The sequence below is a fragment of the Manacus vitellinus genome, unplaced genomic scaffold, assembly GCF_001715985.3.
Source record: "Manacus vitellinus isolate BGI_N305 unplaced genomic scaffold, ASM171598v3 scaffold_3_pilon, whole genome shotgun sequence".
Taxonomy (NCBI): domain Eukaryota; kingdom Metazoa; phylum Chordata; class Aves; order Passeriformes; family Pipridae; genus Manacus; species Manacus vitellinus.
Genome location: NW_021940535.1, coordinates 34,354,198 through 34,365,930, shown reverse-complemented (window position 1 = coordinate 34,365,930; position 11,733 = coordinate 34,354,198). Strand labels below are relative to the sequence as shown.

At 34.1% G+C, this 11,733-nt stretch overlaps 1 protein-coding gene across 2 annotated transcripts in view; it reads left to right on the top strand.

Annotated features, from left to right (window-relative positions):
* The first annotated feature begins 346 nt into the window (after window positions 1-346).
* The window catches only part of RUNDC3B (RUN domain containing 3B), a 43,943-nt gene continuing 32,556 nt past the window's right edge, over window positions 347-11,733 (top strand). Inside the window, exons 1-3 of one of the 2 annotated variants that reach the window (XM_029961795.1) lie at window positions 347-458; window positions 6,927-7,060; window positions 10,402-10,487. In XM_029961795.1, coding sequence (XP_029817655.1) covers window positions 7,031-7,060; window positions 10,402-10,487 — 116 coding nt within the window. In that variant the 5' untranslated portion in view covers window positions 347-458; window positions 6,927-7,030. Of the gene's footprint in view, window positions 459-6,926; window positions 7,061-10,401; window positions 10,488-11,655; window positions 11,675-11,733 lie in introns of those variants that run through there. The other variant, XM_029961794.1, reaches the window with a different exon arrangement.

Genomic DNA, 11,733 nt, shown 5'->3' with positions numbered 1-11,733 from the left:
CAAAGAGAAACTGATGTTGGATGCTTCCGAGTGCTCATTTTTCTACAACTTCATTAAAATAGTTTAGGGAAGAGGAAAATAATTAGCTCATTTTTATATGGAATGGATGGAGATTTTTGTTTTCTTTCGGGTTTTAAGGCTTTATGCCTAAGACCAACAAGGATGATTGTATTTCCAGGCTATTTCTCAACATGTTTTGTGTTCCTGTTGCTCTGACTGAACTTGAAATCATGAAGGTGGTTTCTGGTTCTTTGCTCTTTTGGTTTAAACAAACTACTGCCCTGCTGTAGAAGACCAATAACTATTCATATAATTTATGATAGTCCTGTACTTTTGCTCTAGGTTTTCAGTCAAGACTCTGATTGACCGTTCCTGTTTTGAGACTATCGATGATTCTTCCCCTGAATTTAATAATTTTGCAGCCATTCTGGAACAGATTCTAAGTCATCGACTGAAAGGTATGTTAATAAACTTCCTTACTGGTGATGATTTTGCCATGATAATTTGTTTATAATAAACCAGAGTACATCTACAAACTCCTTGATGCTGAATGAAAGCATTGGCTTTCTTTGTGTGTCTGTCCCATTGCTGTTACCTTCCTGATTTTTTACATTACTGTGGAAAAGTGAAAGCAACTGTTTTTGTGAAACATGTTTCCAATGATCTTGTTGGAAGCCTTCTGGGCTGGTAATTAAGCAAGTGAATGTTGCCATGGTGCTGAGCTCTATCTGCTTTTCTGCTTTATGATAAGGCTGTGTCCTAAGAGTCTGAAAGACAATTGTAGTGTTATCAGCTTTAATAGAAGCTATAGACAGCAAAGTGCTGCTCCCTTTTCTTTTTTCCTTCCTTGCTTTTGTTGCCTTCTTTTCCAGAGACTGTGTTTAGGTCCTTTAATTCCTGTCCCCCCACTCCTTTAGTGAACATGTTTTTTGCTACTGGAATCTAATGGATTAAATTGCTAATTATATGATTAAATTTAGAAAGGTCAGTTGTTGATTTTCTTCTTGTATCGAGTCAGATGTTCTAATTGAAGAAAATGTCTGTTTGCATTTTCCAATTGTTCTAGAGGAAGCTGCTTTGCTCGAGGAACAGAGTGTGCCTTAGCAGTAACAGTCACTAGAAGATGACTTTGGAAGCTTCTCCTTATTTTCAGTTCTGTGTACAGTTTCTGAAATATTTGAGGATTATGAAGGACATCATAATCATCTAAATATAGATGTGTAATATGACAATCTACTCCTTTTCATACTTTTTAATATTCATAACTAAGCTTTGTGAACAATATTGTGTGTAGGCTGACATTTGAGTAGCACAATTACTACCTGCTGTGGTTCTGTCAGAGGAGAAAAAAAAGTCACACAGTGGGGTGGAAACATAGGGTTTGTCACACTGTGACAAAGATTATTGGAGTGATTATGGGTACTTAGCAGCTTGACACTGCAGGGAAATTGCTCTCTTTTCTCCTTCTCCCCAAGCTTCAGTGATGTTAGAGCAAAAAACATTATACATTTTATTTTTTTTCCACCAACCTTCTTTTGCTTCTCAATCTGTTACTCAGGACAAGGAGTACAGAGAAGCCTTGACAGGTTGGCAAATGGGTTATGGGCAAATGGAATTTGGATTTCTCTATTTCTTACTTTAAATAATTTTTTACTTGCAAACAGCTACATTTTTTTTTAGCTGTTTCAGTCTTCCCCTTGTAATTACTAGTATGATTTTCTAAGTTTTCAGAGTTAAATAAAAATACATAAAAAGGCAGTAAATTGTGCATAGCATTGCAAACGAGGAATGTTTTGGTAATAAGCTAGTTGACTGTGAGTAGTTTTTAAATAATACAGCAGAAGTTGAGATAATAAATCTACATTGAAAATTCAAACTTTAAGAGGGTATATGTTATACAATACAGGGCTTGAAAGAAATTGTATTTTATTAATGGAAATGACTGATATATTCTGAATGCATACTTTTTGTCAGTAGGAACACACTAATGGTGGACTGGCTATTGCAGTAGGTTGCATAAAGTGTTTTTAAACTGGCAAAACATACTTGATCTGTTTGTTTATGGTGAGATAAATGGCTTCATTGTATCAAACTTGTCAGGATAATCCCCTGGCAACATAGTTAAATGGATGATCCAGAGTTGAGAATGTAGGGTGTATAAAACTTTACTTTCTTAAGGCCGTGGAAAACAACAGTTCTTAATCTTTACTTCCTTTGAAAGTACTGGGTGAGGAAGGAAGAATATAAAAAAAGTGTTTACTTTGCATTATTAAGTACTAAGTTTACTTTTCTAATAAAACTTTTGCTGGTAACTTTTTCTTACGTTAAATTTAATATGTTTTTAAGGAGCAAAGCATAGTCTTGATGGAATATAGTGACTGTTTCTGCTTATTGATTTCATGTTTAATTAGGATCCAGACAAAAAAAAATAAAATAGAAGGAAGAAGGGTAGGCTTTTTAAAGGGAAAAGAGTTCAGCTACAGGGATTAGGATTTTATGCCTTTTTTTAAAACCATTGCAATCAAGAATTCTGAAATAGTAGTTCTCCAGGCTTCATCTTCCTTGGTGTTCTGCTAAAAATGCCTGTTGTAGCAACACAAGAACCATTTAAAAATGGATTTTTAATAGGTAACTGATCTGATGTTGTCAGCTCCCAATAGCAAAAGGGTTATGAAATAGCATTCTTAGCAGTTTTGTTGATTTACTTTTTCCATTCAGTATCACTGAAGGATTAAGTTTTGAAAGTTTCTTTCAAAGTCATCCAGTCCTACCTCTTGCTCAAAGCAGGGCTGTCTCAGATTGCTCATGACATTTTCCAGTTGTGTTGAAAATCTTTATGACACTTCTTAAACTCAGTGCAGTTTGCTACAGATTTTTATTTTTTTTCCCCCTCTTACTTTGTGCTTACCTTTCCCTAATATTGACCGTGATCTTCAATGGACCCTGTAGTGAGCCAGACAGAAAGTCAAACATGCAGAAGACTAATCACTTTCCCCATGGATGAACTTTTTTAACTCAGCTGCTCATTTTCTCAACAGCGTTTTAGATGTGGGTGTTTGCTTAGTAACAAAATGAGGTTGTCGAAACTACATCAGCTCATACAACAAAAGTCTGTGAATGCTGCTTGAACAGGTATCTGTTCATGCAATACAAAAGACTTGGCACATATGGCACCAAAATAGTTCCCCAAAAGGTAACATAACATGCTATGACTCTACCTTACAGTTACATGTACACCACTGACCATAAGCGGCAGTCAGGAAGAGGCCACTGTTGTCAGTAAAAGCAATCTGGCTCACAAGGTGTTTTGAATTGCCGTAAGGAAGAGAGAGAGTTTGAGCAATCTGTATTAACTGTCTTTTCAGGCATTGCAAGCTACTGACTGCCTTATGATCTAGAAATTTGAGATGGTATATATATCATATATATATATATATATATCTCCCAGTACTGTATGTGCAGTATACCTGGTGCTCCCTAGGAGTGCTGGATTGATTGAGAATGTGGAGTAGATCAAAGATTGTAATAAGGAGGATATAAAGTATGTGTCCTTCTTGTCCTTAAAGTAAACTGTGTGGCATGCTTGCTGGCAAAATAAGATACTGCTGGACAGGACAGTTGAAGATCTTGAGAAGGTAGGAGAGGAGGAGTAACAGAAAAAAAAATGATTGACTAATTACTCTTTTATTCCTTCTCAGGAATAAGAATTTTCATGGTTTTGTAATACAGCAGAGACTAAGCGTTATTCTGGGAGGGTGCAGAGACAATTTATTTGAAGGTCCCAGGACCAAATAAGACCTATAGTCCTGAAAGGAGTTTTACAGATCAGTATATAAATATATGTGTGTTTGATAATCTTAAAGCAAGGTGAGTAGTTTCAAGAGCTGTTTTTTTCCCAGATACTTGTTTGGAATTTTTTCTTTCTTAACCATTCTGTACCATGGAGATTAAACTGTATCTTGTAATTGACTGCATGGTTTCTTGTTTTCACTGCTGGCCACAAATTTTTCTGGTATGTTTCCTGTAAGCGTCCTTTTTTGTAAGGTCAGCTAAGGAAATATAGTTAGTGAAGAAATGGTAGGGGCATCAGAAGTATTCAGCAATAGTACTTGGGATTTGATCTCAGGTCTCAGGCATTTCCTAGCTCAATTAAAACCTGATGTCACTTCGAAGTGATGTATATTTTGTCTTTACTCTTGCCTTTTTCTATCACTTCAAATTAGTGTTAACTGAGTTTGTACTGAAAAATATGAATACCTATTGTAGATTTTTATGGCCATCTCAAACATATTTTTGAAAGCTAATGTCATGTATTTGTTGACTTACGATGTTTTCAATGTAATATCCTTCACAGCACAAATTATTTATATTCAAACTGCTAGCTAGTATGCATGCTTAGAAATAGTTTTGGTGTATAAATTCTGTCACTGACAATGTATCTAGTGCATCTTGTTTGTGACTTCTGTAATTTTTGCATATCATGGTTACTGTGAGCTTACTTGTCATCTATACACTTACTTGCATTTATCACCATGACGACACAAGACAGGGTGCTGTATTGTGCTATTTTGACACTTTCACAACTTTGTGTGCCTTTTTGCTGTACGTTTAGAAGGCATTATAAACACCTCAAAAGCTTCTGCTAGAGTTGCCCATGGAAGCTGCTTGTCTCTATCCAACCTATGTTATTCCTAATTTTAATGATTGTGGAGTTTGTTTTCTCGCTTTTCTTTTTTCTTGCAGAAAAACTACAATGAGCAGTAAACTTTTAGGGTGATCAGTGGTGCTTGAGTGGAAAGATAAATGTAATAATTCTCTTTTTTTCCTCATTCTATAAAATGTTCTAGTTTCGTGTGTCATCAACAGTTTGGTGGTAGTAATTGTAAATGTCTGTACTAGTGATGTTACTGGTAAATATTCAGGTTTTGCTCTTCATAGTAGGGGAATTATTAAATAATTAATTTTTGAAGGAGTAAAAGACTTTTCTTATATCTGCATTGCACAATTTATCCCTTCCCATATGAGTTTAGTTTACCTATTTATTTTAGGAGGAAAAAAAAGTACTTACTACTACCTGCTAGTTCAGAGTCTCTTTCAGCAATTAATATTAATATTAATATAATTTCTATTAATAAAAATTCCCTGAATTCTAATAAACAGAGGTTTACAAAGGGAAAGGGTACAAATTAGATCTGCAGAAGACAGTTTGTGCTTGCAGGTCTAGGTCACAAGTGAGGAAGCAGGGTTCTTTGAGTTTTGCATTAATGTATTATATGCTTACCTTTATTAGTTGGCACTGGAATTGGTGATACAAAGTCATCTTCACACTTTAGCTGCATTTAATTTTGCAGGTATAATCCCCAGGCAGAAATGTTTCTGATACAGTGAAGTGTAAGAAAAATACCTGTAGCTTTTCATATTGTTAAAATGCCTCTGAATTTTTGTTACTGTCCCTTACACTTGGCATTTTAACAAAAACAGTAAGTTTATAAAAACACTTACCTTTTGGAAATTCTTTTATTTTAGTCCTTAGAGCTGAAAAAAACTACAGTAACTGAAGCACCTTGGAATTTTATTTTTTCTTTGGCATACTGAGTAATATATGTTAATTTGTCCTGCTTGCCTTTTTTTTTTAATAAGTCTTTTATCAAGCTTTGAATTTAATAAATATGTCTGTGTGGTGAAGTAAGCAAATGGGTCACAACATCAAGTTACATGCACCCTCTAGGCGAAAAAAACCCTGCCACTTGAATTTCTTCAGATCACAGGGGACAGATCTTTGACACTACTTTGGCTATGCCTGGAGATAAGTCAAGTCATGTTAAATAAAAAATCCTTGTCAACATGTTTTGGCATTTTATTTTCAGTAAGTATGATTTACTGTATCAGTTTAATATACTCTTTCTTGAAATTTGAGCTTTCTAACAGGAAAAGAATTAGAAGTCTTTCTGATACATTAATACAGCTTCTGAAGTATAACTCAAGACTTCAAATAAAATTAGCTTAAAAATAAGATCTCGTTTTATATGCAGAAAAGGTTTTGCACATAGTAATGATGGCAGTCACCAGAGGGCAATGTTCACCTTACTTGTTACATACCTGTTTGCAGGTATGTACTAAGTGTGAAGATTGTGCTGTTCAGTCTGAAAAACAGGGCTGAACTGTTGTGGCTGTGATGAAATTTATTCTGTGTGGAGAGGTCGCAAGTAGTATGTAATTTTCCCTTTCATTTTCTAACTGCAATACATTGCAAGCTGGAAGAAATATGAAGGATTTTGGTTAAAGTTTCAGAAGAGAGAATGATTTACTCAATTAATTTTGGTCAGCTTCTCAAGGAGAAGTGTACTTATAATAAATTGTGACTGCAAAAATTTTTTTGATTATGCATCAGTTTCTCCTCCAGTGAAAGCACATTTTGTAAACTTCCAGTCTGCTTCTAAAATAAAGATACCACTGCCACAGCTGACTAACATTCTATATTTTTATTTAGTAATTTTTTTGAAGAACAAAACTCTCACTACTTGACTGTATTAATGAAATGTATGTACTACCTAAAACAAATAACAGAAATACTTTTGCATCATATTTTTAAATCACAACAGTCTGTGCTCTATTGTGATTTAAGAGATCTGTGAAGAAGTCTTGCATATTGTTGTAGCATATTAATAAGGAGAAAACCAATAAGGTACACATGGGTAAACAAACGCCCCAAACTTCTCTTTGTGCATTGCTTTCAAACCAGGGTCAGCTGCATAATGCAAATTTTTTTACACCTGTGAGCTCGTTTTCAGGAGGAGTTTATGGACTTGTTTGTATAAAATTCTGTCAGTACAGGCAACATTTAGGGGAGTATTTAATTATATTTATCTCCAATAAGCAGAAAGGGAGGTTCGTAAGTTTTTAAGTATCTTTTATTTTGATTTAAGGTCAGATCACCTGGTTTGGCTATGAAAGTCCTCGTAGTTTCTGGGACTACATTCGCGTAGCTTGCCGAAAAGTCTCGCACAATTGCATCTGCAGTATCGAGAACATGGAGAATGTCAGCTCTTCTAGAGCTAAGGTAGGGAAAAGAAAGGTCAAACTGACTGTTTTATTACATTGTTCTGTATGAAATACAACTGATATTTCTGTACCTGGAATAAAACCATATTACTAAGCTTACCCCACAAATTTTTTTGTTGTTTGAAATTTATTTTTTTTGCTACCTAGTAAATACTTACTTTTTAAAAACCCACTTTTAAATCTGAATCAGTTTACTTTAAAATTTATGTTATTCAGTAGAAAAAATTCTGAAATTGTCTATTCAGTGAGCATATTGTGTTATAAAATGATTGTGTTCGTTGACTTAATTGTCTTCATTGTTTTTGGCCTTACATAATTTTTTGAAAATGCAGTACGTTGAGGGACATTAAATTCCTGCAGGCCTGCCAACAACTATTGTTTTAAAATTGTAGAAATGCAATGACTTTATTTCTTTCCCCTCCTGATAGTTTTGTGTATAATTTATGCATAAATAGAAAAGGTGTGATCAGCTTTTGAGTTTGTTCGTGTGATTGTACAGGAATCCTGTCTAAATAATAGATTTATTTGCTAATAAAGATCTATTCTTTTAAAGGATCTACATAAAAATAACATCACAATTTGCTGAGGTACAATGGAAATCATAAGGAAGTAACAATTTAATGTGTTTATAGCCATATGAACTGAATAAGAATAAGCTTTAAACTGACCTATCGTTAAAAATAGTGAGAGACAGTGTAGACTAACATCCGAAATAAATACTGTTGGACAGAGATTACAAGTTTTTTCTGCTAGATTGGAATGCTCTTCAATAGCTTTTACTTCTGTGTAAAGCAGCCTTGATTGATAACTGAGAACCTTTTGACTTGAAAGTAGCATAAAAGAATGCAACAATTAATGTTCTTAATTTTTTTTATTCCTAAATGAACTGAAATCAGTTGCTTGAACAAGTATCCAAACTGTGTATTACAGCTATTTTAAAAAGCCCATAGTTCCAGATTTTTATTGTACTTTGAATTATTCACAGTTGGTGTCATTGGTGAGGTGGAAATACTTCGCTTGTTATACTGAAAAACTTTTGTAGGTTTTTTTTCAGGGGCATGACTGTCATTAGTACAGTTTAAATTACAGGTATTTATGTAACCCGTTTTCTTCAATAAAAGTTGCTTAGATCAAGCAACACCATGAATCTAGAAAATCTTTGAGGACTCCGATGATCCATAGATTGCAGAACAGTTTATTTGCTGTTTCTGCTGTTAGTCCTTTCTTTCTTTGAATAGACTGAGTTTTAAATTTTATATAGTAAATGTATCTGTAATTTGTGTGAAAGCTTTGAAACACCTAAGATTCTATGGCAAAAGATTATTAACTGGCTTTCCTATCCAGAATACTGCCTCTCTTCCTAGCCCTCAATGGACTGGAGCAGTAGACTGATAATTTGTCATGCAGCTTTTTTCCTTGCTTATCTTGATATCTGGAAGTTCAGATAATTTGGAGAACTTATTTCCAAATCCTTTCTAGAAAAACACATGTTCTAGAATATGATGATTGTATTGCTTATATTCAAGATTTATTTTAAAGGTGTTTCTGAAGTCTAAGATTTTAATAGACGTGAATGTTTAAATTCAGTAGGTAATAATATGCAAAGCTATTTTCTGAAATGTTCTTATAAATAAATTAAAATTTTCTCTTACTCTGTGGAAAACTTCATGCCAAATAATAGACTGAGAAGAAAATTTGTGCAGTGAGTGTGGAGAACAGTGTTGAATTTTTTAAGGGAGTGTTTTGGATGTCTGTATCTGAAAAGGTTGAGAGCATGTCAACACAAATACCAATCATATGCATCAGTTTGACTGTGGTCCAAATAAGTGTAGTGTTCAGCCTGGAAACTGTCAGCAAGGGTTTGCCAGAGCTAGTTTGCCCTGCTTTCACTGGAGGTGCATAGGTTTTAGGCCTTAGCTAAGCAGCATCATTAGAATTTGACTGTTTCAGTCATGTTCTAAGTAACTGCAACATAAAGGCAGCTATCTGGTTAAGCGTGCTTTTAATATCAGTGCACTCTGTGTTAATTTTTTTGCTGTGCTGTTGGTATTTATGAAAGCAATTTTTTTGTGTTGCTATTTAGCATTTCATAGAATCACAGAACAGTTTGGATTGGAAGGGACTTTGAGGACTGTGTGGTTCCAATTCGCTAGCCATGGGCAGGGACACCTTCAACTAGACCAAGTTGCTCAAGGTCCTGTCCAGCCAGGCCTTGAACACTTCCAGGGATGGAGCATCTACATCTTCTCTGGGCAACCTGTTCCAGTGCCTCACCACTCTCACAGTAAAAAATTTCTTCCTAATATCTAATCTACACCTACTAGTTTGAAGCCACTCCCCCTTGTCCTGTCACTACATGCTCTCTTAAATAGTTTCTCTCCCTCTTTCTTGTAGGCTCCCTTCAGGTACTGTAAGGCTGCCATTAAGTTACCCTGAAGTAGGATTATAATCTACTACAGGTTATTTTGGTAGAATGTCTCTAGTGATATTCAGCTAGATGTCAATAACCACCAAATATATTAAGCTTAAAGACATCTTCCTACTCATATAACTGCTCGTAAGTTTATATGAGTTACAAGAAGTATTTCTGGTGTTCTCAAATGGACAATAATAACTGTGGCAGCTATTTGAAATATCTCTGTCTTGTAAACTACAATCCTGTGCACTAGACCAGTAAACACAGCACAACATACTTTCCTAACAGCTATTTTTTGCTGTTGTTTATAGAACTGATTGAATGAATTTTTGGTTTTGGACTACAGGATTTAGGCCTCAGATTTAATTTTGTGTCTGTATTTTATATGCACCTTCTATAATGATGTCCTTACTGAGGGGAAAAAATATTACATAATAGAAGTATGTCACTGAATTATACTTTTTTTTTATATAAATCCCACAAATATTTGAATGAACACAGAGAATTAGTTCTTACTTAAATCACTTGGAAGGTAGCTTACTGCTGCTTTACAATGGAACCAACTGGATGCTTCCAATACCATTGACTTTAAAATTAAAAACTTTCTTCCCTAATCTGCTTCCTCTTAAACATGAGGTTTTCAAAAGGCCAGAGTATATGATTAAAGAAAAATTCTTTTTTTTTTTGCCGCCTTCAAATTTTGGATAACTTTATTTCACAATAACGTTTATTTGTGTCCTTGTAAGAATGCATTTTCTGTTTTCATTATTGCTATACTGAAGTTCATTGTAGCAACCTTTTCTGTTTAGTGGTAATTTTGTTAATCAGTTCATTACTCAGGTAAACCAAATGTATTAATTTTCAGATGTAAAATTGTTTCCTTCTAAAATGCTTAAATATTTCATATCTGTTTTGTCTTGCAGGGTCGAGCCTGGATCAGAGTAGCCCTTATGGAAAAACATTTGTCTGAATACATTTCCACAGCTCTTAGAGACTTCAAAACAACCAGGTCTATAAAACTTACTTTTTCAGTATTTTAGTAAATGTTAAGTGAGTGGCTTAGGTTTGGAAGCGAAGGTTTCTCCTTATTTATGTAGTAAAGGATATCATTAATAAAAGAGCTGTAACCTAGTAAAAGGTGTCTAGAGTTGCTATCAATTTGATTTTAGCATGAGTAAAACTGCAAAATTGAAAATCCCTTTGTGATTTTAAAAATGTGGAAATAAGTCTGAAATTCTCAAAAGGTCAAAAGAGGAGAAAACCTCTGCAAAGAGGCAACTGAATCTGAAATTGTAGCATGATAAGGATAGATGTAATATTCCTTTCAAGATTAGTTATGGTTGATGGAAAGACCTTGAGACTCAATGAAAAGTAACTTTTATAGCACCTTTTCTGAAGAAAAAAGGAAGAGAATTCCAGGAAGCTTTTGAGAAATATAGAGTAACAGAATTAGTTATCAGGCATAACTAGGATCTTGGAATAGATTTTTGTTATAACTTCTAATGTAAAAACAGTTATGGATGAGAATATACTTTGTGATAGAAAACACTTTGGCAGTTTTGGACTGGTTTTAGATAATGTGATTATTAGATGATGTTTTATCTTGTAATGAGCGTGTCTTGTGGATTTATGAAGAAGTAATCTAAATATGAGTGAATCTTTTACATGTTGTACTTTTTGTTGAACGCTAAAAGTTTTAGACATACTGAATGGACTATTAAAACAATAGGAATTTTCTCTGTAAAGATTTCTGTTCATTTAGAGTATTGTATTTTAAACCTGTTTGTCCAGAGATCTCCATATATTTTGCAGCTATTAAGGTGACTTTGAAATACAGCTAGGTAAATATCCCATTTCACTGAAGTTTCAAAACCTGTTGTCTTATTTTACCCAGATTTGCTGGCATTTACAGTAGACAAGAACCTCATAAAACAAAGATTTCTGGAAAATATTTACTCATGTTTCCTCAAACTGAAAAGTCATTTATGTTTTTGAGGGGGAGATGAGGAGGAAGAGTAGGGTCACAAATTATGTATTGTCCCTGTTTTGGTAATATGCTTTGTTAGTGGCTAACAATGGTCTTATTTGATTAGCAGTTTCAAATTCATTTATTTGAGCATGTTAATGTTTAATATATTTAAATGTTCTTTCAGTGGTATAGCTTTTGGAAACAACCTCTCTTGCATTCCAAACATAGTAAGTGCAAAGTTTCTTTTGAAGTAATATTTTAAATACATCTAATGGAAATAAAAGTT